General features: G+C 43.2%; 1 protein-coding gene across 1 annotated transcript; it reads left to right on the top strand.

The window, feature by feature from the left end:
* Positions 1–985: 985 nt before the first annotated feature.
* Positions 986–26,008, top strand: LOC122745993 (zinc finger protein 883-like). Its single transcript, XM_043991456.1, has 5 exons — positions 986–1,043; positions 2,518–2,607; positions 4,326–4,452; positions 15,371–15,463; positions 20,304–26,008. Exons 2-5 carry the CDS (start codon positions 2,572–2,574, stop codon positions 22,094–22,096), a joined length of 2,049 nt encoding a protein of 682 aa, XP_043847391.1. The 5' UTR covers positions 986–1,043; positions 2,518–2,571; the 3' UTR covers positions 22,097–26,008.
* Positions 26,009–27,092: the final 1,084 nt, after the last annotated feature.

The following is a 27,092-nucleotide window of genomic DNA, read 5'->3' on the forward strand; positions in this document are numbered from 1 at the left end:
ATCATCCCAAGCTATTCCATGAACAAAGAACCTGTTTGTAACATTGGTATTCTTTAGATGGTGATATGTAGCTCTGAAATATAGTACACAAAAATGGCAGAAAAGTCAAAATTGTGAGTAACTCAAAGGGCAACAGGAGGGGCGTGTGATGGCCTTCAATACATTACAGAATATTCTCAGTAGTTCACTGACTTGCAAGCAGGGGTAAAGATATCAACCAGGAAACATAATTGAAAAACCAAGCAGGTGCCTGTGATAACCCATGGCCCAAGTATCCCACTAATATCCACAAAATGTTAATAAGCATCAGGAAAGGCTTCCAACATGTTAGGCAGAAATCCTAGAAGTGGGAGGGACAAGTTCAGCAGGGCTCTGAGGAACTTTCCTTTCCAGAAGGCCAGATGATGCTTCAGGGTGCAGGCCCAGAAGCTTCTGGTGGGGCAGAGGATGTCCCCAAGAGAGGTCTGCTTGAGGATATCTGAAGCCCAGCTTAGAAGTCGACCCCTTCCCTATGGCTAGGTATGAAGTCCTGGAAAGGGGAGGAGGGGCCGGGTGAAGGGGGGGGGCGGTTGGAGGAGGAAGAATGTGTAAACGGGACCAAGTGTCGATATGCACAGCCAAGGCACACCTGGGTACATGGAGCATCTCTGCAGTTGGACGGCAGGCACATCCGTAAGTTAAGGGAGCGAGGAGGGGGAGCGAGAGCGGTGATCCCCGGGGCCCAGCTGGGGGACCACCTCCCCAAGGAAGAGCAGTATGGAGTTTACCGAGGGGAAGGGGCGGGAGAGGGAGAATGCCCCGAGAGTGCACAAGGTAAATAAGCAGTCCCTGATTCTGGACTACCCTTCCCAGCAGGCCTTGCGCTCCGGGGCAGCTGCTTCCTTCCATTAACCTGGTCAGTTGTCATGGAAACGGTAGCACGCACCTCCGTGCTAGAGGGGAGGGGAAGAAAATGCGTATCCTTACGTGATTTCCGCTTCCGCCTCCGCAGCCTCGTGGGCAGCGGTCCTACACCTGCAGGTCTCGTCCATTTCGGCTAAGGGGTCAGCTGGCCCTTTCTCGCCCCCTACCTACCTCCTGCTCCTTGACCTCCTACCTTGTGCCGCGTGTCCCGCGCCTGCCCTTGCTTGATCTTTCTCCATCCCGGCATCTGCCCAGCATCGCGCCACCTCCCTTCGCCCCTATTTCTCCTCTCTTCCCACCAGACCTCTCTCCCACCCCCCTGCTCCGTGTGGGTTTCCTCACTTGACCTTTTCCTTCCCCCACCTATGACCTCCTCTAACCCTTCCCCTCCAATTTGTTCCATCTCCTAACTAATTCATTCCCTAATTTTCCTCCTGTCTGCACGGCCCATCTCCTTGCTCTTTGCCCTTCAGCCTCTTACCTTCCTCTTCATTCCCCCTCTCTTCTCTTCTGCATCTCTTGATCTTGTGTTCTCCAATCTCCCCCTTATCCTCCTTGATCTCCTCCCTTACCTCCCCCTTTCGTGATTGTGTGGAAGCCCACTCCCTTGACTGATCCAGTTATCAAGTCCTAGCTAGGTGCCAGAGATCCCCAGACCTGCACTCAGGGAGACCTGAGTTCAAATCTGGCCTCAGACACTTCTGTTTGTCTCAGTTTCCTTATCTGTAAATGGGGATAATAATAGCACCTACCTCCCCTGTCTGCTGTGAGGATTGAATGAGATAATAATTGCAAAATGCTTAGTATAGTACCTGGCAGATCGTAAGCACCCTATAAATGTTAGCTGTTATTATTAAGTCCTGTCCATTTTCTTTCCACTCCCAACAATATCATCTGAGTTTGGTTTTAATTCAGTGCCTGCATAAAATACAAATTCCTAAGCTTGTCATTTAAAGCCCTCCACCATCCACCTCTTAATCCTGTTTGACATCCTGTCCAGCAGTCTACGTTCCACCCAAACTTCAGTACCAGCTGTTTGTTCCCATCTACAGCCTACGGGCATTTCCCCAGACTGCCCCCAATGCTTGAAATGCATTTTCTTCATATCTGCCTTTCTTAGCAAGCCTCAATCTAAGCAAGAGCTACTTCTGAGGAACTGTCCCTGCCTTCCCCATTTGTTAGTGGGCTTTCCTTTCTCAATTACCTTGTCTTTATTGTATTTGTACATAGTAAGAAGGATTGATTTGGGGCATGAAAGCCTTAGATATTTTCCACTTCATTGCTCACAATAACCCTAGGAGCTAGAGATGACTCACCCATTTTCTCCATAAGGAACTTGAGACCCAGACAAGGTTAAGTGACTGCCATTCAACATTACATCCATTTGGATAAGGGATTCGGACCCCAGGTCACTGTGCTGATTATTCTGTCAATGTTTTCTTGCAGATGTAAGCTTCTTGAGGGCAGGGACTTTCTGGTTGTCTTTGTGACCCCAGCATCTAGTGCAGGGCTTTGTCCATATTAGGTGCTAAATAAGAGGGGAAGAGGTAGGAGCAGGCAAGGGGGTGGGGCAGGTGTCAGGGAGCTTCTTTACAATTTGCTTTTCCTCCCCAGCTCTGCCTAACCTACACCCTGCTCTTCCCTGAGGAGTGAACTCTGGAAGTAGGAATGGCCCCAGTGCTTCTGACAGCCAGGACCCCCCAGGTAAGTGGGACATTCCTGTCTCAAGAAATCAACATCACATCTTTCTAATATCTCACCCTCATCATCAGTGTCACCTGCCCTCTACACACATACACACACACACACACACACACACACACACACACACACTCTCTCTCTCTCTCTCTCTCTCTCTCTCTCTCTCTCTCTCTGTCTGTCTCTCTCTCTGGGCCCATCAGAGAACTTTGAACTAGAAAAACCTGAGAATCCAGCTCATCCATTTTACACAGCAGGAAACTGAGGCCCTCAGCAAGGAAACACTGCCAGAAATCACACTGGTAAGAAGGAACAGAGCCAGGATTTGAATCCCCAGGAGCACTTTGCTCATAACATCTTGAAGTTTGGATGGTTCTGCAGCAAGGGGAAGGGCATTCCCCTCACCCATCCTAGCAGGAATCAGCATGGGAGCCAGAATATTGAATGGCTGGTCAGATAAATAAATGAGATCTCAGTAGCCTAGAGAGTAGCACCGAATCTTACTGGATGACAGTGAACACATATCAGGTAAACTCTTATACTTGGGTTCAAAAAGTCCACACCTTAATGCAGGGCACACTGTCAGAGCTGACAACTACCCTAAGACTTTTGGAATGCCATGTCTGAAAAAGACCCAGGAGTATCTGTGACCCATAAGCTCTGTGGAACTTGTGAGGCAACCCGGGAGCTGGAGGGTTCTGAGCTCCCAGTGTCAGGTCAGTCACATTGGGACTAATGGTCAATGAGTGTGGGTTGATTGTGAAGCAGAAGGTCCCTTGGGAGACTGAAGCAAGCATGGGCTGTCCTTCAACAAGGGGTGTCTCGTGCACAGGGCCAAGCCATGTAGGACTTCTTGATGCAGAGAAAAGAGAACTCTGCATTGATGCTGTTAATGTCAGGCAAGGAATAAGAAGGGAAGCTGGGCCCTGGCCACTCTGGAGAAGAAATGCTGCCCCAAGGGATTCTCTGGGGCTGTTCTGGGAGAGCCAGCAGAACAAAAACTTGGCCCAAGGGAAGGAGAGGGTGCAGCCTGCACCTGGGTCCTTGGACTGAGCAGTCAGATGGATCACCCATCCTTGTGCATGATTTCATGATCTAGAAGATGGATGCTCGCATTGCCTTTAGCTGAAGTCTGGAGCCATCAGCCCCCCATCGACCACAAATTCTTCTGGGTGGAATGTGACAGTTGAGGTTTATGTTGTCTAAAGACAGGTCCAAGCTGGGTGTGTCAGAGTCACATTCCTGGTGTGGTGGAGCTCCTGGGGAGAGAGGGTGTGTCCTGGCAACCTTGAGCTATGTAGTGAGAGCCAAAAGAAGAGGATCTTGTGGTGTGGCTTTCCTAGACTCAGTTTCCCCCACAGTATCCTCACAGCGATTTCAGGAGCTGGGAGAGGCCTTACAAACTGCTTGAAGCAGCAGAGAAGGTAATGGTCCTGCCCAAGGTCACAGAGGCAATAAATAGGAAAGAGGGAGAACTTAAGCCCACATCCTCCGGCTTCGAATGCAGCCCCCTTTCTCCTATGACATGCTACTTTCTCCACAGTGGCTGCTGTGATAGGACGTGATTCCATCTCTAAGATGTCAATACATGTTTGTATGGATCAAAGTGAAGCCAGAATACTAAGAACTACTCCCCTAACCTTCCCATCTCCTCATTCCTGGCCTCTCACCCTTGACCCTCAGGGCCTTTCGATAATTACAAATAAATTCATTTGGTATTTTAGGGGCCGGTGACCTTCCAGGATGTGGTGGTGGTCTTCACCCAGGAGGAGTGGCATTACCTAGACCCTTCTCAGAAGGAGCTGTACCAAGATGTGATGATGGAGAACTACAGAAACCTGCTCTACCTAGGTGAGGACAGTTTCCTGGGCCTCAGGCTCAGCACCCCAAATCCCCTCCTTCACATAGGCTGTGTGACCTGAGCCCCTGTGCAGCCCAAGGATTCATTCTGTTAGTCAATAAATATTTATCAGGCAAATCACCTTGTTAAACCTTGGGAAGAACCTCCAGATTCTGCCAGAGACAGTGAGGACAAAGGCCTGTTTGTTTGCCCCATCTTCTTATCAGAAATACTTTGAGATCTCCTACTCTAGAATGTATAAATTCATTTTCCCCGAGATTTTGATTCTTGACTGTAAGCCTTTTTCTTTTGGGTAGATTATGTTCAAAATTCCTCTTTCCTTAAGTCATAATTGAAGCTGAGTTTCATGGGATAGTCCAGGTGATTCTTTTGCACTTGGATTCTTTCTTTCTACCTGCTTATATACTTTTTTAAAAGTAACATTTTGTTTAAAGTTTCAGTTCCAAATTCTATTTCTCCTTCTCTTCCCTGAGGTAGTAAGCAATCAGATATAGGTTATACATGTGCAATTATGTAAAATATTACCATATTAGTCATTTTGTATAAGAACACTCAAATAAAAAGGAAAAAAATGAAAGAAAGAGAAAAAATAGCATGCTTCAGTTCTTTCTTTGGAGATGGATAGTATATTTCATCAATAGTCCTTTGGGATTTTCTTGAATCATTGTATTGTTGAGAATAGTGAAGTCTGTCACAGTTCTTCATCCAACAATACTGCTGTCTCTGTGCACAAGGTTCTCTTGGTTCTGCTCACTGCTGTAAATATTTTTGGTATTTTATACTTTTTTGGGACGTCTTTGGGATATAAACCTAGCAGTGGTATTGCTGGATTAAAGGATATGAACAGTCCCATAGCCCTTTGGGCATGGTTCCAAATTGCTCTCCAGAACAGTTGGATCCATTCACAAGCCTATCAGCAGTGGGTTAACATCCCACTTTTCCCACATCCCCTCCAACATCCAATATTTTCCTTTTTATATTACCCATTCTGATCAGTGTGTGGTGGTACCCCAGAGTTCTTTTAATTTTCATTTCTCTCATCAATAGTGATTTAGAACATTTTTTTAATATGACTACAGATAGCTTTGATTTCTTTGTCTGAAAACTGCTTGTTCATATCCTTTGACCATTTATCAATTGGGGAATGACTTGTACTTTTGAAAATTTGACTCTACTATTGATATGTTGTCTCATTGTCATTTTTCTTCAATGAAATTATTGTTTCTATGATTTCTTCTTTGACTTGTTTTTTAGGATTAGATTATTTGATTTTCAATTAATTTTTAATTTCTTTCAAATGTCTATTATTTAATGTGATTTTTATTGCATTATGATGTGAAAAGGGTATATTTCCTATTTCTGCTTTTCTGCATTTGGTTGTGAAGTTTTTTGTCCTAACACATGCTCACTTTTTCTGTAGGTGCCATGTACTGCTGAGGAAAAGGTATATTTCTTTCTATTCTCATTAAGTTTTTTCCAGAGATCTGTCATGTCTAACTTTTCCAGAATTTTATTCACTTCCTTAGCTTCTTTCTTATTTTTTGGTTAAATTTATCCAGTTCTGAGAGGGGAAAGTTAAGGTTCCCCCACTAGTACAGTTTTGTTATCTATTTCCTCTTGTAACTCATTTTACTTCCTCAGAGATTTAGATGCTATACCATTTGGTGGATATATATTAAGTATTGATAAGACTTCATTGTCTTTTGTACCTTTCAGCAAGATCTAGTTTCCTTCTTTACCTCTTTTATTAGGTCTATTTTTTTTGTTTGTTTTTTTTGGCAGGGCAGTGGGGGTTAAGTGACTTGCCCAAGGTCACACAGCTAGTAAGTGCCTGAGGCCGGATTTGAACTCAGGTACTCCTGAATCCAGGGCCGGTGCTTTATCCACTGTGCTACCTAGCTGCCCTTATTAGGTCTATTTTTGCTTTTGCTTTGGCTGAAATCATTGCTACCCCTACTCCCTTTGCTTCAGTTGAAGCATTATAAATTCTATTCCAGCCCCTTACCTTTACCCTGTGTGTATCTCTCTGCTTCAAATGTGTTTCTTGTAAACAACATATTGTAGGATTTTGGTTTTTAATCCATACTGCTATCCACTTCCATTTAATGGGTAAGTTCATCCCATTCACATTTATACTTATGATAACTGTATTTCCCTTCATGCTATTTTCTACTTTTTTATCCCCTCCTCTCTCTTACCCCCCACCCTTACCCTCCTCACAAGGGTTTTACTTCTAATCACTACCTTCCCCAATAGCCCTTCCTTTTTATCAGTTACCTTTCCCCCTTCTATTATTTCACATCCCTTTTTTTACTTCCTTATAGCATGATAGATTTCTATATCCAACTGAGTATGTATGTTATTCCTTTTTTGAGCCAGTTTTGATGAGAGTAAGGTTTAAGCTTTGCCCGCCACCTCCATCTTTCCCCTCCATTATAAAAGTTCTTTTATGCCTCTTTTATGTGGGTTAATTTACCCTGTTCAATCCTTTCTTTCCTTCCAGTGCAGTATTTTCTCACCCCATCAATATAAATTCTTTCTTTGGAGGTGGGTAGTATGTTTCATCAATAGTCCTTTGGGATTGTCTTAGATCATTATATTGTTGAGAATAGTCAAGTCATTCACAGTTGTTCATCAAACAATATTGCTGTCTCTATGCACAGTGTTCTCCTGAATCTGCTCACTTCAATACATACAAGTTTTTCCAGGCTTTCTGAAATCATCCTGTTTGTCATTTCTTAGAGCACTATAACATTCCATCAATTGATGGGTATTCCTTTGATTTCCAATTCTTAGCCACCACAAAAAGAGCTGCTATAAGTATTTTTGCACAAATAGGTCTTTTTCTCTTTTGGGGGATATCTTTGGCATATAAACCTAGCAGTGGTATTGCTGGATCAATGGGGTATATACCCTTTGGCCATAGTTCCAGTTTGCTCTCCAGAATGGTTGGATCTTTTCACAACTCCACCAACAGTAAATTAACATCATGTGGGGGATTTCTACAGTCTTGGGATCACCACTGTGCTGCTGGTCTCCCAGGACACACAGAAAATTTAGGTCAGGGTATGGTCCAGTACCAGAGAAACATTTGTCCTTTTGGGGATCATAATTCTTCAAACTGATCTGCAGCTCCACAGTTTCCAAAAACTTTCTGCATTTACACTGGTTTTCATGCAGGACCTCTCGCACAGCTTCGTAGAGAGTGTCACAAGAGACTTTGCTGCTCATGGCTGCTTTTACAAGCTGGGGGGGAAAAAAAGAATAAGCATTTTTCTTGCTTCTTTTTAAATTTTTTTTCCCTTGCTTCTTTTATGTGAGATAATTTACCCCATTACACCTCTCCTTTTCTTTTTCACCCTGTGCATTCTTCTCTCACCCCTTCATTTTTTTTTGTGAGACAATGAGGGTTAAGTGACTTACCCAGGGTCACACAGCTAGTAAATGTCAAATGTCTGAGGCCAGATTTGAACTCAGGTCCTCCTGAATCCAGGGTCAGTGCTTTATTCATCACCCCTTCATTTTGTTATTGATATTGTAAGAATATTTTACTGATTTAGGCCTAATATCACTAGGGGGGGGGGTCTAATCTGTGGATGACTAATCTTACTAGAGGACTAATGTGGGGACTTTTTGACTGACTGGCTATCTGACTGCTATTAATTTCCTATGGGCCATTTATAAAATTTCCCCCACTGCTCTGTTCCCAAGTTGATAAGCAAAAGATTAAGAAGCCTCTTAATTAAATAATCAAAGCAGAGTTTATTTATAAAAATCAATGTAAGAGATAAGGGTTAAGAAATGCAAATTATACAACCTGTCTGCTTTTAATACAATAAGGGCCCTTGCCTCTTCTTGCCTTAGGGTATGCTCCAGCTTTCTCTTTCACTCTTTTTCTCCTTCACTTCTGCTTCCCTGCTTCACTTTCACTTCTAACTCCAAGCCCCTTTCACTTTGTCGACCCCCCTAAAAAGCCCCTTAGCATCCTCACCTCTGTTGCCAACCCCCTGGCATCTCTAGAGTCCCTTTCTCACTGACCTCTCCGTGTCTCTAGCCTTCTGGCGTTCTTCTTCCTTGCTCTTAGCCTTTTCTCCGTCTCTGTCAGCCCCTCTCTTTACACAGCCTCAGTCTCCTTAGCATCCTTGTATCAGCCCCCCTTCTGTCCGTCCTCTTGATCTTCTGGCTCATTGCGTCCTCCTAGTCCTCCTAGTCCTCTGGCATCCCCGTTCTCTCTTGTCAGCCACCCTATATATATGTTCCTTCTTTCCCCTCAAACCTTGAGCTCTCTGTGCCCCTGCACACACCAAGCTAATCCGCTGGCTGCATTAGAGCTGTGCCCAGCGGGACTCAAAGGGCCCGTGTACCCTGCTGTGCACCTGGAAACTCTGCATGGGCTATGCTAGGGTCTGGCAGGACAAGCCTGGGATCACTGGGGCACCTCCCCTCAGGGCATAGGGAGCTCAGGCTTCTTCTCCCCCCCCCCCCCATCTGACCTGGTGTCCTGAAAAGCCCACAGGGCTTCTTTTGGCTCAGGTGAAGTAGAGGGGGAGGGGCATAAGTCCCTCACACAGGAAAAAACCCTGAGGGCCTAAGGCTTTTTAATCTCAGCCCAAAGGCAGGGCCCCTAAATCAATATAAATTTCCACAATATCATCCCTTCATAGTCAGCTCACACCTGTGCTGTCTATATATGCTCCATCCAGCTGCCCTAATATTGAGAAAGTTCTTATAAGTTACAATTATCATCTTCCCATGTAGGAATATAAACAGTTTAACCTTTTAATATCCTTTATGATTTCTTTTTCCCATTTACCTTTTTTATGCTTCTCTTGAGTCTTGTATTTGAAAGTCAAATTTTCTATTCAGCTCAGATCTTTTCATCAAGATGCCTGAAAGTCCTCTTTTTCATTGAATCCCATCCCCTCCTCCCTGAAGGGTTATACTCAGTTTTGCTGGGTAGGTGATTCTTGGTTGTAATCCCAGTTGCTTTGCCCTCTGGAATATCATATTCCAAACCCTCTGATCCATTAATTTAGATGCTGCTAAATCTTGTGTTATCCTGACTGTGGCTCCACAATACTTGAATTGTTACTTTCTGGCTGCTTGCAATATTTTCTCCTCAACCTGGGAGCTCTGGAATTTGGGTATAATATTTCTGGGAGTTTTCATTTGGAGATCTCTTTCAGGAGGTGATCGGTGGATTCTTTCAATTTCTATTTTACCTTCTGCTTCTAGAATATCAGGGCAGTTTTCCGTGACAGTTTATTGGAAGATAATATCTAGACTTTTTTTGATATGGCTTTCTGGTTGTCCAATAATTTTCAAATTATCTTTCCTGGATCTATTTTCCAGGTCAGTTATTTTTCCAGTGAGATATTTCACACTGCCTTCTATTTTTCATTCTTTTGGTTTTATTGTTTCTTGATTTCTCTTGAAGTCATTAGCTTCCATTTGCTCAATCCTAAATTTTAGGGAGTTATTTTCTTCAGTGAGCTTTTGTACCTCCTTTTCCATTTGGCTAATTTGCCTTTTCAAGGCACTCTTTTCCTCATTGGATTTTTGTACCTCTTTTACCATTTGGCCTAGTCTGTTTTTTAAGGTGTTATTTTCTTCAGGGTTTTATTTGTTTGTTTGTTTTGGGGGGTTTTTTTGGTCTCCTTTACCAAGCTGTTGAAATTTTTTTTTTCACTTCTCCCCAACTTTTTTTTTTTTTAGCAACAAACATGTATTTTATTTTCCATTTACATGTAAGGGTAGTTTTCAACATTCATTTTCATAAGATTTAGAGTTTTACATTTTTCTCCCTCCCTCCCTTTCCTCCCCCCTCCACAAGATCGCAATCAGGTTATATATGTACAATCCACAAGTGTTTTTTTTATCAGTTTTTTCTATAGGGGTGCATAGTAAGCTTCCTCATTAGTTCCTTGGGATTGTCTTGGATCATTGCACTGCTGAGAGTAGTTGAGTCATTCACAATTGCTCATTGAACAATCCTGCTGTCACTATGCATAATTTCCTCTCAGCTCTGCTCACTTCACTATACATTGATTTTCATTAGTCTTTCAAGGTTTTTCTGGGATCATCCTATTTGTCATTTCCTGTAGAACAAGACCATTCCACTACAATCATATAGCACAGCTTTTTCCATCATTCCTCAATTGATGGAATTCCCTTGATTCTCAATTCTTAGCCTCCACCAAGAGTTGCTATAAATATTTTTTGTACAAATTTTCCCCCTTTTCTCTTTTTCATGATTACTATTGTTAACTGTTTCCCTTCCATCTATTCCCTTCCCCATGATATTTATTCTATTATCCATCTTCTTTCATCCTATCACTCTTCAAAAGGGATTTGCTTCTGTCTGTCTCCTTCCCAACTCTGCCCTTCCTTCTTTTGCCCCTCTCTCTTTATCCCCTTCCCCTCCTATTTTCCTGCAGGGTTAGAGAGATTACTCCACCCAATTGAGTGTGTACATTATTCTCTCCTTGAGCCAATTCTAATGAGATTGAGGTTTTTGAGCCAATTCTGATGAGTGTTAGGCTCATTTATTGCCCAGATTAAATAGATTACTCCACCCAGTTGTATGTGTGTGTGTGTGTGTGTTAGTCTCTCCTTGAGGCAGCTCTGATGAGTTTAAGGTCTTTGAGTCTTTTCTGTTGAGTGTAAAATTCATTTACTGCCCTCCTCCTCTCCCATCTCTTCCCCCACTCCATAAGCCTTTTCCTGTTTCTTTCATGTAGGATTTTACCTCTGCCCTTCCCCCTCCCCCAGTGCATTCCCTTTACCCCTCAATTTAACCCTAAAGATGTCATCACCTAGCTAGGGGACACAGTGGACAAAGCATCACCCTGGACCCAGGGGGATCCCAGCCAAAACCTGGCCTCAGACACAAGACAGTCACCCACTGTATGACCCCAGGTATGTCCCCCAGCTCCAATTTTTTTTATGGTTCTCTAGGGTCTTGTATTTAAAAGTCAAATTTGCTATTCAGTTGAGGTCTTTTCATCACAAATATCTGAAAGTCTTCTTTTTCATTAAAGTTCTATTTTTTTCTGCTGAAAGATAATGCTGAGTTTTGCTGGGTAGGTGATTCTTGGTTGTAATCCCATTTCCTTTGCCCTCTGGAATATCATATTCCATGCCGTCCAGTCCTTTAATGTAGAAGCTGCTAGATCTTGTGCTATCCTGACTGGGGCTCCACAGTACTTGAATTCTTTCTTTTTGACAGCTTGCAATATTTTCTCCTGACCTGAAAGCTCTGGAATTTGGCTATAATATTCCTAGGAGTTTTCTTTTTGGGATCTCTTTCTGGAGGTGATCGGTGGATTCTTTCAATTTCTATTTTAGCTTCTGCTTCTAGAATTTCAGTGCAATTTTCCCTGAGAATATCTTGGAAGATGGTGTCTAAGCTCTTTCCTTGATCATGGTTTTCAGGTAGACCAATAATTTTCAAATTCTCTCTCTTGGACTTATTTTCCAGGTCAGCAGTTTTTCCCAGGAGATATTTCACATTGCCCTCTATTTTTTTATTCATTTGGATTTGCTTTATTGTGTCTTGGTTTCTCATAAAGTCACTGGCTTCCATTTGTTCAATCCTCATTCTTAGGGCAATTATTTTCATCAGAGAGCTTTTGTACCTCCTTTTCCATTTGACTTTTCAAGCTGTTGACTTTTTTCTCATGTCTTTCCTGTATCACCCTCATTTCTCTTTCCATTTTTTCCTCTACCTCTCTAACTTTATCTTCAAAGTCCTTTTTGAGCACCTCTATGGCCTGAGACCAATTCATATTTTTCTTGGAAGCTTTGGGGCCCTGATGTTGACATCTTCCTCTGAGGGTGCCCCTTGGTCTTCCTTGTTACTGAAGAAACTTTCTATGGTCTTCACCTTTCTCTGTTGGCTCATCTTGCCTTTCCTTTACTAGACTTTTAGCTCCTTAAAGTGGGGCACTGTTTCCAGGCTATAGTATCCCAAGTTTCAGAAGTCCCAGGTGGTATGATTTAAGGAGGATCAGGTTCTTCCCTTGCCCGACCTGTTTCCTGGTCCTAGATGACCCCAGACCAACTTGCTAATCAACCAGCTTTGTGTGTTGTGGCTGTCAGCTCTGAAGAGCCTGTGCCCCTCCCCAACCTGGGCCACTGCTACTCGAGCCTACCTCCTGGTTCTCAGCAGGGGTGTAAAATCCAAGTTCTGCCTCAGCACCAGCATAGACCCCTGTAGTCTTTCCCCTGCCTAGGGCTCAGCCCTCTCACCAGACTGTGAGCTTAGTTCCAGACAACACTGGTGCTTCAGCTGATTCAGAGGCTCTGGGGGTCTGCTTCTCTGGTGAGGACTTCCTGAGACTGGATCTGTGTCAGGGTGATGGTGGGGTTGGACCCGACTCCTGTATCAACACAGCAGCTCCCTCCTTCTGACCTTTCAAGCCGTTCTTGGTTAGAAGATGATTTCAGCACATTCTTCTGTGAGATTTGCTGCTCCAGGCATTTTCCTATGGCGTTATTTGGATGTTTTTTGGAGCAATCGTGTCAAGAGTTCGGGAGCTCACTGCCTTTCCTCCGCTATCTTGGCTCCGCCCCGGAAGTTCTCTGAAATTTTTTAAAAAATTTTTTGCATCATTCTCATTTCTCCTCTGATTTTTTCCTCTGCCTTTCTTTTTGAGTCCTTCCATGACCTGAGACCAATTCATATTTTTCTTGGAAGGTTTGGATGTAGAAGATTTGACTTTGTTATCTTCTTCTGAGGGTGTATTTTGATGTTCCTTGTCACCATTTTAACTTTCTGTAGCCAGAATTTTTTTCTGTTTGCTCATTTCCCCAGACTATTTCTTGACTTTTAACTCTGTTAAAGTAGGGTTCTACTTCCAGGGTGGAGGGTGCACTGTCCCAAGCTTCAAGGGGTTTGTGCAGCTGTTTTCAGAGATATTTCTAGGGATCTGTAAGTTTTCAGTTCTTCCAATGTGGTATGATTCAAGGAGAGAGGTGTTTACTACTCTTCTGGCCTGTGCTCTGGTCTGTGAGTCACCACAAGCTTGCTTTTCTGCCCTGGAACTGTGAGGAGAGTCCCTGCTCCACTGTGGCCACAAACTAGTGTGCTAGTGCCCCTCCCCAGCCTGGGACTGCCACCCTGGACTGGGACCTGAATCCAAGTATGGGCAAAGCAACAGAGTCCTGCCTCAGTGCTAGCAAGGAGATGCTTGTTGTCTTCTTCTGGCCAGTTGTTCTATCCCCGTATCATGTGTGGGCTAAGAGTTCCAGAAGCAGTTGCTGCTGCTGCTGCTGCTGCTGCTGCTGCTGCTGCTGCTGCTGGGTCTGTGCTGGCTGTGACTGTGCTAACATAGCTGGTACTGGATTGTACTCCACTCTCACCCAGGTGTGACAGACCTTTCCTGTTGACCTTCTAAGTTGTCTTTGGGTGGAACGTCATTTCACTCTGTCCTTTTGTGGGTTCTGTTGCTCCAGGAATTGTCTTACGGCAGTACTTTAAGGTATTTGGAGGGGTCTTGTGGAGAGATCAGGAGAGTCACTGCCTTTCCTCCACCAGAATCTTTCCCCTCCCCTCCAACTCTTTTTTTTAAAATAGATAATTTTTATTTAAAAAAGTTTTTGCACAAACAAAACCAATGCAACCAAGATGAGAAGGAAAACTGAAAGCTGGGAAACAATCTTTATAACAAGCATCTCTGATAAAGTCCTCATCTCTCAAATATAGAGAGAATGGAGTCAAATTTATAAGAATACAAGCCATTCCACAATTGATAAACGGTCAAAGGATATGAACAGGCCTTTTTCAGATAAATTACTTTTGATTAGAAAAACGCAAATTAAAACAATTCTGAAGTACCACCTCATACCATTGGCTAATATGGCAGAAAAGGAAAACAATAAATGTTGGTGGGGATGTAGGAAAATTAGGGCACTAATGCAGTGTTGGTGGAGGTGTGAACGGTCTAATCATTCTGGAGATCAATTTGGAACTATGCCCAAAGGGCAATAAAACTATAAAAGTGAATGTTAAAAATTGTCTTTACATATATTTGGAAAAATAAAATACTATTAAAAGAGTGGATGAGCGGGGCAGCTAGATGGCGGAGTGGATAGAGCACCGGCCCTGGAGTCAGTAGTACCTGAGTTCAAATCCGGCCTCAGACACTTAACACTTACTAGCTGTGTGACCCTGGGCAAGTAACAAATCCCAATTGCCTCACTAAAAAATAAAAAATAAAAAAGAGTGGATGAGGGCTGAGAACAATTGTAGGGAGGTCTCTCATGTATGGCTCCAAAACTGTTGTGGACATCCCATCATCAGAGATTGGCTGTGGGTCTGATACAGGGGTCCATGTTAACAGGTTCCCCGCCCCCCCCAAACTCTTGTATGGTCTACCCAGTCCCAGGTGCCAGCCCATCCCGGATCTAGATGGATTGCTTCATCCTGATAGCCCTCCTGTCTCCTGTCCAGCAGCCCTGGCATAGGACAGGGTGTTAAGCTCAGTTGGTAGTTAGCCCAGCCTTTTACCCTGGATTTTGTTTCTCTCTCAGTGCCCAGATCTCCTCACAGTTTCATCTATCTAGAGTTGAGTTTGTCCTCTGATATGGTTCTGAGGGGCCATGATGGGAGATCAGAGATAGCATCAGTTTCAGACCTCCTGGAGCAGCCTGTCTTCTTCCAGGGCATTGCTTTTGGCCCTGATGTGGTCCTCGGCTGATGGATCCAAGATTAGAGAGTAGGCTGGCTTCAGCCCCGGATTTATTCCTAGCCAGAGCACTGTAGGTTTCTGACTTCAGTCCTAAACCAGGAAGAAGAGCTCTGCGGTGTCTCTTTGGGTCATTTTCCATCTTTATCCTTGTTGCTTGGGTGATTTTTAGGGCATTGGGGCATGTCTTTAATAGAAGACTCCCATTTCCTTTGAGCAGGACTTGTTTCCAAACCAGATGTGATTTACCAGTTTGAACAAGGAGAAGTCCCTTGGAGGCCAGATGGGAGAGTCCCAGGCAGCATCTGTCCAGGTGAGCGAGTGACCACCAGGTAGGTGAGTCCTTGAGAACATTGTTTCTACTGGTCAGTCAGGGAAAGCTCCTTTACAGTGTTGGAGCTGCCCAGGCCTGTGTGTGCCAGGAGAGCCCTTCACCATCCCCTCCACAGGAGTGTGTCCTGCCATTTTCCGGCTCAGAGGTGCCTCCATTCTCAGAAGAAGAGGGGTTCCTCTTAGCATCTTTGATTTGGAGTTGGAAGAGAAGCTTGGGAATGGAGGAGGTCTGAGGCTGTGCAGAGAAAGTGCCCATAGCCAAGAGAAGGAGGGTCATGTTCCTGAAACTGCCAGGAGGCTGGAAAGGAAGGGGGAAGCAGAGTGGGAAGGGCTCTGAGTGCCAAGCCGAGCATTTTGTATTTGCTCCTGGGGGCAATAGGGAGCCCCTGGAATTTACTGAATGGGGAAGTGGGGTGACAAGGTCAAACTTGTACTTGAAGAAAATCACTTTGGTGGCTGAATGGAGGATAGACTGGAATGGGGAGAGACTCGAGGCAGGCAGATTACCTGGAAGCTATTACAATAGTCCAGGTGTAAGGTGCTAAGGAGAGAAGGGCGTACATTAGAGATGTTGAAAGGTGAAATTGACAGGCCTTGGCACCATATTGAATGTGGTGGGGTGAGAGGTAAGGAGTCAAGGAGAATTCCTAAGAGGAAAGCCTGAGGGTCTGGGAGAAGGCCGTTGCCTCCACAGTAATGGGGAAGGAAGGAGTGGGGAAAGGTTTAGGGGGAAAGACAATGAGTTGTGTTTCAAATATATTGAGTTCAAGATGTCTACTAGACATCTGGTTCGAGTACTTCTTGGTCACCATCTGAATAGTTTCTGTCTGTAAGGTGGCTAAGATTCTAGCTAGACTGTCTAAAAATCTGTGGTCACCAATAAATTAGAAGCTTTAGCAAGAGTTTAGACTTTTAAGCATTTATTAAGGAGCATAAGAATTTGGTGAAGAGAGAGAAAGAGGCCTAGATTCATCTATCTATCTCAAAGAGCCAGCATTTCAGCGCCACTCCCCCTGAGGTCCCCAGGGAAAAAGAGAGACAGAGACAGAGACAGAGAGACAGACAGACACTTCTTCATCTGACACGCTGCCTGTGAAAACTGGAAATATCTCATCCACAAGCACACACAGCTACAAGCTAATTGACTGGTAGCTTTGATCGACAGTACCCACGAGCAAACATCACTTCCTGATACCAAGGAACTGACCTTTCCAAGCCACATGGCTTGCCCTCAGATGTCTTCTCCTCATGGTGGAGCTTTCCTATGTTATCTCTCCAGCAGGGGGTGTCATTCCAATTTTCACAAGTTCAAGGTATCTGAAAGGCATTGGGAAATCCAAGATTGGAGGTCAGTGGTGTGATGAATAAAATTTAATGTGTGTTCACCTTACCTGCCCCCCCAAGTGTGTGTGTGGGGCGGGGACTAGCTAAGATTTACTGATAAATTTGGCAACAGTTTGGGCTTTTAAGTATTTATTAAAGTATATTAGAAGTTAGTGAAGAGAGAGAATGAACACAGGTCTCTGAAAGAATGGAAAAACCTACCTCAGATCTGTGTGGGATAGAGAGAAAAACTGACCTTCACCTAGCAGTTCATGCTTCCAAAGAGAGACAGAGTCCTAGCCGGTTCTCCCGGAAGCCCCTTGCAGAACTGAAAGAGGTGTGGTCCCCATACACAGCTCCAAGTTAATTGGCTGGTAGCATTCAAGTCCATTGATTGATATGACTTGCAGGTGGTCCATGAATTGTCACATGACTTCTGGATGCTTAGATGACCTTAGGAAGGTCACCTCAAGTCTTTCTCGGCAGGGGGTGGCGCCCCGATTCTCACAGTGGAGAGAATGGGACAGGATGCATAGTTTTGAGAATTGTCAGCATAGAGATGGTAATTAAATCCATGAAACTGAGGAGGTCATCAGGTGAGGCCCATGAGACAACCCTGAGGGACACCTGTTCTTAGAGGGTATGATCTCAAGAGTACCCAGCAGAGGAGACAGAGGAGAGAGGAGGAGAACCTGGAGAAAGTGGTGTCTTGAACACTTAAAAGAGAGTGATCAGCAGTGTTAGGCTGCAGAAAAGTCGAGAAGATTGAAAAATGAGGAAAGGTCATTGGGTTTGGGCACTTTGGAGAGAACAGTTGTGGTGGTATCATGAGGTCAGAAGCCAGATTATATTGGGTGAAGAAGAAAATAAGGGGAGAGGAAATAGTGACGTCTATTGGAAATACCTTTTTGAGGAGTTCAGAGACATAGATAGAAAGATCAAAAAAAAGCTTATTGAGGCTGGGGGAGGCAAGGGCATGTTCACAGACAGCAGGGGAGAAGCCAGTAGACAAGGAGGGGTAGAAAATGAAAGGGGGTGAGGAGGTGCAGAGGGGCACCTGCTGGAGGTGACAAGATGGAAGGGGCTCACTTGTGTAGGGAGAGGGTTGGCCTTGGTCAGAAGTGTGGCCACCTCATCATGTGAGACAGGAGAGAGGGGCAGGAGGCACCTAAGGAAGAGAGAAGGCGGAATTCACAGCAAATGGCCTCCGTTTTTCCTGTAAAGTCTGAGGCAGGGGTCTCTGTGGAGAAGATGGGGGGAGGGCAAGCTCTGGAAGGTTTGAGGAGAGATGAGGTTTAGAAGAGCCACTGTGGGGGGCAGCTAGGTGGCGCAGTGGATAAAGCACTGGCCTTGGATTCAGGAGTACCCGAGTTCAAATCCAGCCTCAGACACGTGACACTTAACTAGCTGTGTGACCCTGGGCAAGTCACTTAACCCTCATTGCCCTGCAAAAATTCAAAAAACAAAAAACAAAATAATAATAATAATAATAGAAGATCCACTGTGGGGGGCAGCTAGGTGGCGCAGTGGATAAAGCACCAGCCCTGGATTCAGGAGGACCTGAGTTCAATTCCATCCTTAGACACTTGACACTTATTAGCTGTGTGACCCTGGGCAAGTCACTTAACCCACATTGCCCCAAGGAAAAAAAAAAAAGAAGAGTCACTGTGGAGCGGAAGAAGGAGTTGATCAAGGAGGTATGGTAGGATTACCTGGCAGCTGGGAGAACCCAGGTGAGGTTGTATAACATCAGTTGATAGTGGACCAAATCAGCATGGTTGAGAAATGTTCTCCACTTTCGTTCAGCAGCAGGTGTATGGGAGTAAAGGTGGAGGATGTGGGAGGGATCCAAGGTTGTGGCTTGGCAGAGTATAATCGATGAAATGATTGGTATTTGAGAAAAAGACAGTATAGAGTGGAATTGTTTCACCACAGGGTCAAGATGGAAAAAAGGAGAGAATGGCTAGGAGAGATGGCCTGAGAGGGAGTTGGAGGTTACTGTGAGGATGCAGAGTAGGGAGGGCCAAGGAAGAGGTGGGATGCAGCCTACAGGAGTTGAGAATTTCTGGGATGTGGAAAGTATGAGCAGATATGAGACTGGAAGAGTACCCTCTTCTCTGAGGAGATGGAAAAATAGAGTCAAAGACGAAAAGCACACAGTCAGGTGGGAAGCTGCATTTCCCTACTGCTCTTTCCTTCTGAAGATCAGAGGTTAGGGAGAAAACAGCATAGAAAGAACAAATCTCCCTGCTTCTGCCCCAATTTTTTTCTTCCTCTTCCTTAAGGGACAGACACAGAAGAAGAGGGAAGAAAGGCTGGGGTCCAGGGGAAGCTTCCTCCTCTCTGTACCAAAGGCTCTCCACATCAAGGTTAGGAGATCACCTTGGCAGCAGGAGATAGATGTTTCCCTGTGATGATACAGAGAGAAGTCTGTCTGCCTGCCCCTTATCCCTGCTCCTTCAGAGGGCAGCAGGAGCTGGAAGGCAGGCAGAGGAAGGTCTCCCTCTTCTCCCATCAGACTGGAGATCAGGTGTTGCAACAAGAAGCACATAGGGAATATCCCCCAGCCTGACCCCTTCATGCTATGCTGTGCTATAATAAGGCTTTATCCTTGCAGTAGATCATCCAGAACTTAATTACACTTTAATCCAGTGTCTCTGAAAATAACCTGTCATTAGGGTTTGACGTGTCCTTTGCTGAATTCCCTTTATAATGTACATAGTATATGTGGAAAAGAAATAATGTTAATCAGCCCATTATTCCTCTTTTCCTGTTTTAGGCATAAAAAAGATTTAGAATCCGAATCTTATTTGTAATGAATTTGCAGAGTGATCCAATCAGGTTCCCAGTTAGTTCAGGAATGCTTTCTAGGTTCTCCCTAACAGACAGCTTCCAGCTTCTCATTAAATATTTTCAGATACCATGAGCTGTCCCTATCAAATCATGGGAAAAAGACTGAGGATGGAAGGGAGCAATCCCATGATCTGATTCTGTGCTACTAATTGACTGTGGAGCCTTAGAAAAGTAATTAAATTGTTCAGTCTCAGTGTTCTCTCTTTTTTTAAAAACTTTTTGTTATTTTTATTTATTTTTTTAGTGTCCTCATCTAAAATATAATAACTCTCAGGGGGGCAGCTAGGTGGCGCAGTGGATAAAGCACCAGCCCTGGATTCAGGAGTACCTGAGTTCAAATCCAGCCTCAGACAATTAACACTTACTAGCTGTGTGACCCTGGGCAAGTCACTTAACCCTCATTGCCCTGCCCCCCCCCCCCCCCGCCAAAAAATATATATAATAACTCTCCTTCCTCCCTCAGAAAGTGCTTGTGAATCTCACTGTGAAAGTTTGGTTTTGTTTTTTTTGGTAACTAAAAGACTGGAAACAAGGTTTTATTATTCTGTTCTTTAAGGTTTGACAATACTTGTTTCTGGAAGAGACACAAAACAGGATTATTTAGCAGGTGAGTAAAGACTCTATTTCTTTTTTATTTCTTTCAGGTGGAGAGACTGGGCCTGAATTCAAAGAGTCAGCTCCAAAGCTGAGCATTTCTGGGGAGCATTCATCCCCAAACAGACCCACAAGGTCTGGTCTTTGTGTCTTTAGCCTGAAAGAACCCTGGGGATTTGATGTCAAGTTAGGGGAACAGGAGAGCATTGAGGAGGAAGTAGAAATCCTCCAAAAGAAAACATTCAAAAAAGTCATAATCAGTGAATGTAATAAATACAGCCAAAGCTTCAGTATAGAACCAAAACTTTCTCCACAAGAATTATCTATCAAAAAGAATCTTTACAGATGTAATGTCCCCAGAAAGAGCTTCATTCTGTCTTCACACTCAGAGGAGACGTTTTCTCAGTATAATGAATGTGGGAAATCCTTTGACTCTAAATTGGATTTTATTGAATATCATAAACTTTTTCCTGGAGAGAAACCTAATGATTATAATGATTATAATGAATATGGAAAAGCCATCAGTCTCAGTCCATTTACTCATTCCTCTCAGTCAACTGATATTAAAGAGAAAATCCCCAAATGTAATACATTTGGGGAGACTTCCCCTCAAACTATAAAACTTAATGAAGAGAGAATTCACACTGAAGAAAAACCTTATGAATGTAATGACTGTGGGAAAGTCTTCCGCCTGAGGGACCCCCTTCTTCAACATCAGAGAATTCATACTGGAGAGAAGCCTCATAAGTGTAATGACTGTGGGAAGGCCTTCAGCCAAAAAGGACATCTTACTCTACATCAGAGAATTCACACTGGAGAGAAACCTTATGAATGTAAAGAATGTGGAAAGGCCTTCCGTCTGAGAGATCCACTTATTCAGCATCAAAGAATTCATACTGGAGAAAAGCCTCATAAATGTAATGAATGTGGAAAGGCTTTCTCTGTGAGGACGGATCTTACCAGACACCAGAGAATTCACACTGGAGAAAAGCCTTATGAATGTAATGAATGTGGAAAGGCATTCCGTGTGAGGGCAGAGCTTACTCGACATCAGAGAGTTCATACTGGAGAGAAACCTTATAAATGTAATCAATGTGGGAAGGCCTTCCGCCTGAGCAAAGATCGTACCCGCCATCAGAGAATTCATACTGGAGAGAAACCTTATGAATGTCATGACTGTGGGAAGGCTTTCTGCCGGAGAGAACCTCTCATTCAACATCAGAGAATTCATACTGGAGAGAAACCTCATAAATGTAGTGAATGTGGGAAAGCCTTTGGCCTCAGAAGACAGCTTATGGAACACCAGAGAATTCACAGTGGAGAAAAGCCTCATAAATGTAATGAATGTGGGAAGGCCTTCTTTGTAAGGACAGATCTTACCAGACATCAGAGAATTCATACTGGGGAAAAACCTTATGAATGTAATGAATGTCAGAAGGCTTTCCATGTGAAAACAGAGCTTACTAGACACCAGAGACTTCATACTGGAGAAAAACCATATGAATGTAATCAGTGTGGAAAGACCTTCCGCCTGAGCAAAGAGTGTAGCCGACATCAGAGAATTCATACTGGCAACAAACCTTACAAATGTAATCAGTGTGGGAAGGCCTTCTGTGTGAAGACAGAGCTTACCCTCCATCAGAGAATTCATACTGGAGAGAAACCTTATAAATGTAATCAGTGTGGAAAGACCTTCCGCCTAAGCACACAGCTTACCCAACATCAGAGAATTCATACTGGAGAGAAACCTTATAAATGTAATCGATGTGGGAAGACATTCCGCCTGAGTACACAGCTTACTCAACATCAGAGAATTCACATTGGAGAGGAACTTTATGAATAACTAATTGGAAAGGACAGTGATGCAAAAGTAAATATTTTACCTAACAAGTGTATTCATGCCTGATAGAAATATCATCTTTAATGAGTACAGGAAGGCTTTCCTAAGGCTAATATAAGCTCATAGTTCTAGTACAGAAAGAGACCCTGCACGACATCAAATCCAATCTCCTCATTTTATAATTGAAGAAACTGGTATCCTGGGAGATAAATAACATGTCCAAAGTCACACAAATGAGAGAATATGAATTCAGGTCTCATCACCCAACTTCAGCATTCTTCTATTGCATTCATCCTAAACATGATGGAGAGCATTTCAGTGGCATGAAGGTGAAAAGGCTTTTTCCCAAAGTATAGAGTTTTCTTGACACCAGAGTATTCACACCAGAAAGGGCTGCTACATTAAATTATTTGGTAAGGCCTTCTGCTTCAATGCATATCTGACCCACAATCAGAATTTTCCTGGAGACAAATTTTGTATATATAAGTAATATGGGAGGGCATTCCTGAGAGAATAATTTACTCAGCTCTAGAGAATTTATGAGTGAGAAAACTTATGAATATATGAATGTGGGACAGTATTCCCTATGAGCCCAGAGCTTTCTTAATATCACAGATTTCATACTGGAGAAATTTTATTATAAAGAACATAGAAAGGTCTCTTAATGGAATAGAAAGTGTGACATAAGAGCATTTCCATTGAAGAGATCATGATTGGAATGCATGTGGAAAGGCTTTGTCAGTGCAAGCTTATGCCACATCAAAGAACCTACACTGGAGAAGAAGCTTATGGATGAAATAAACCATAGGCCTTCTCCTGGGTAAATGTTATACTCAATCAGTAGTTTACATGGGAGAGGGAAACATGATAAACCCCTTCAATCAGAAGTTACACCTTTACTCAAAAGATGCAATTTGCTTTAAAAACAAAGGACTTTTGCAATCATGTGGGTTAAGAAAAACTTTTTTTCTGCCCTATAAAAACATCCATGAGTTTTCAAAACCCCTCCAGCTATTTCACATCAGCTTACACACTTATGCAATTCTAGGGTGTTTATGTATGTAATTATCTTTTTGGGGGGGGGGCAGTGGGGGTTAAGTGACTTGCCCAGGGTCACACAGCTAGTAAGTGTCAAGTGTCTGAGGCCGGATTTGAACTCAGGTACTCCTGAATCCAGGGCTGGTGCTTTATCCACTGCGCCACCTAGCTGCCCCTTATGTGTGTAATTATCTTATTGAGGTTTTACAGAAAAAAAAACATTGTTGTGTCCCAATAAGTGGATGAATAAAAAGCATTTATTACATTTTTATGTGAAAAGTACTGTGGATACCAATCAAAAAGCATGCAGGGTTAGGATTAGAAGACTAGCCTCAAACCTCTTACATTCTAATAGGAGGAGACAACACAGAGAGTAGTTATATCCTGGGACAGGAGTTTTGGTCTGAAGAGTAGAGCCATAGGGCAATTGATTGCACAGATCTTTTCCTAAAATAGCATTGATTTAATTACCACATAGCTAGATCTATCTTGGACGAACATTGAAAATGCACAAGTGGCGGGGCAGCTAGGTGCCGCAGTGGATAGAGCACCAGCCCTGGAGTCAGGAGTACCTGAGTTCAAATCTGGCCTCAGACACTAAACACTTACTAGCTGTATGAACCTGGCCAAGTCACTTAACTGCAATTGCCTCACTTAAAAAAAAAAAAAAAGAAAGAAAATGCACAAATGGATAATTAATTGGGGCCAAAATAAATGTGGCCTGTCATATGGGGCATCATTACACACCTGTCAAATATAAAATATTCAAAAAAAGAAATTTTGTGGTACCCCAAAACAGTACATGATGGATAGATCATTGCATTGATTAAGTTAAGTAAACTATTGTATATTAATGTAATTGAATATTTTTGTCCCATGAAAAGGAACAAAAGAATGACTGATACTGACCACAGTAATGTAAAGGAAAACAACCCTAAAAGGCTTCAGAATTCTTCCTGGCTTCAAAGAACTAACAGTGAAGTATGCCTTCTGCATTTAGTTAGTCAGGTGATGGACCATAGTTGCAGAATATGATGTGCCTTTTCAGATATGGCCAGTATGTTAATTTACTTTGCCTAACTGTACTTTGTAATGAAGGAGGCTTCTATTGGTAGAGGAAGGTAATTAATCATATTCACTCTCCAGGAATAGGCAGTATAGGCATTTTAGGCTGTCCAACTCCATAGTCACTGTGCATATGTGGAATTTTTCCATGTAGATGGCTAGGGCGTACTCTTCTGAGAGATTACAGCTGTTGTCCAAGAGGTCCTGCATTAAATGTTCTGGGACGTGATTTTAAAACCAGTGTCATCTACGAATAGAAGCATGCAGAATACCTCCTCATATCCCTCTTCCTCTTGGCCTCTTCTGGACTATTAGTGAACGTTTGTTGCTATTTATGCCTTTGCTGTTAATAATAAGAGTTTATTGAACACATAAAATAAGAAAGAAAAATCTAAAGGCAGAAGAAAAGCAGGGTCTATAAGGGCAGTAGTGCTCCAGACCTTTGTCAGTCAAGTTCTGGTCCAGCCCTGACTCTCCCATTTTGTACTGGGGAAGCAGGGTTTTTGTTGGTATATATGTGTGTGTGTGTGTATGTGTTTGTTATAGAAGCCTGAGACTTCACATTGGTCCCTATTGGGTGTCATCTCATTGACTTTGGTGCCATGTTCAATCCTCTCAAGGTCTTTCTGAATCCTAACTTTGTCATTCAGTGTGTAAGCTATTTGCTTCCCAAAACCATCATCTCACTTCTGGATCATCTGCAAAATTTGATAAAGATGCTTGTGAGGGACACTGTGCTGTTGATCTCCTTTGGACTTGACTTTAACCAGCATTCTGAATCTTTAGGGAAGCTGTGTGGTAAAGTGGTTAAAGTGTTAGCCCTAGAGTCAGGAGGACCTGAGTGCAAATCTGACCTCAGTTACTAGCTGTGTGACCCTGGGCAAATTTCTTCATCCTATATGCTTCAGTTTTCTCATCTGTAAAATGAGCTGGAGAAGGAAATGACAAACTTCCAATCTTTCCCATGAAAACCCCAAATGGGGTCACAAAGAATCTGACACAACTAATTGACTAAACAACAAAAGATGAGTCTTTGGATCTAGTCATTCAGCCAGTTACTGATCTATCTAATTACTGTATAATCTAACTAGGGCCCCTTAGAATTAAAAATTGTTGAGGAGCCCTCCCCAAATATCTTTTGTTTATATATGCTATATTAGAAATGGAAACATCTTAGTATTTTTATGAAAATGGTTTTGACCTTGAAGACATACTGGAAGGGGATTAGATTAGTCAGTAAACATTTATTAAGCATCTATTATGTGTCAGGCACTGTGCTAAGTACTGGGGATACAAAAAAAGGTAAAAGACAATTCCTGGAGGGGCAGAGGAAAGACAATGACTTTCCAGAGCTCCTCACTCGATCCTTCCAAATACCTCCAAATAATGCCATAAGACAATTCCTGTAGCAGCAGAACCCACAAAAGGACAGGGTAAGATCATTTTCCAGCCAGAGTTGACTAAGAAGGTTGGCAGGAAAGGTCTGTTATGCCAGTAGAGTGCAGACCGGGGCTGTGCCAGCACAGATCCAGCCCCAGGTAGACCACCACAGAGAAACAGGCTTCTGGAACCTTGGGATCAGTTGTGACAGTGGCCACTTCTGGAACTCAGCTCACAAACTGGTGAGGGGGTTGAGTGCTTGGCTGGGGGGAGATAGCAGGCCTCTTTGCTGGCACTGAGGCAGAACTCCGTTGTATTGTCCATGTTTGGCACCAGGAAGCAGTCTTGAGTGGTGGTCCAGGTTGGGGAGGGACACAGGCACACTCGAGCTTACAACCACAGTGAAACATAAATCTGTTCCTGGGTTAAAGAGCAAGCAGGCCTGCAGTTACTTACAGACCAGAGCACAGGCCAGGCAAGTGGAGAACATGCCTCTCCTTAAATTGTACCACCTTAGACCCCCTGAAACTTCAACAGTGCATCCTGGAAGCAGTGCTTCACTTTAAGAAAGAGTTAAAAGTCAAGAAATAGGCTTGCAAAATGAGCAGACAGAAAAAAATGTGAACCCTAGAAAGTTTCTTTGGTGACAAGGAAGATATACCCTCAGAAGAAGATAAAGTGAAAGATCCTATATCCAAAGCTTCCAAGAAAAATATGAATTGGTCTCAGCCACAGAAGCACTCAAAAAGTACTTTGATGATAAAGAGAGGAAAAAATGGAAAGAGAAATGAGAGTGATGCAGGAAAGTCATGCAAAAGAAGTCAACAGTTTGAAAAGCCAAAGGGAAAAGGAGATACAAAAGCTCTCTGAAGAAAATAATTGCTTAAGAATTAGGATTGAGCAAATGGAAGCTAATCACTTTATGAGTAATCAAGACACAATAAAGCAAAACCAAAAGAATGAAATAATAGAAGGCAATGTGAAATATCTCTTTGGAAAAACAGCTGACCTGGAAAATAGATCCAGGAGAGATAATTTGGAAATTATTGGACTACTTGAAAACCATGATCAAAAAAAGCTTAGACATCATCCTCCACAAATAGGGAAAATCGCCCTGATATTCTAGAAGCAGAAGGTAAAATAGAAATTGAAAGAATCCACTGATCACCTCCTGAAAGGGATCCCAAAATGAAAACTTTCAGGAATATAGCCAAATTTCAGGGCTCCCAGGTCAAGGAGAAAATATCGCAAACAGCCAGAAAGAAACAATCCAAGTACTGTGGAGCCACAGTTAGGATAACACAAGATTTAGCAGCTTCTACATTAAAGGATCATAGGGCATGGAATATGATATTCCAGACAGCAAAGGAACTGGGATTACAACTAAGAATCACCTACCCAACAAAACTCAGTATAATCTTTCAGGGGAGAAAATGGAACTTTAGTGAAAAAGAGGACTTTCAGGCATTTATGGTGAAAAGACCTGAACTGAATAGAAAATTTGACTTTCAAATAT

Source organism: Dromiciops gliroides, chromosome 3, assembly GCF_019393635.1.
Source record: "Dromiciops gliroides isolate mDroGli1 chromosome 3, mDroGli1.pri, whole genome shotgun sequence".
NCBI lineage: Eukaryota > Metazoa > Chordata > Mammalia > Microbiotheria > Microbiotheriidae > Dromiciops > Dromiciops gliroides.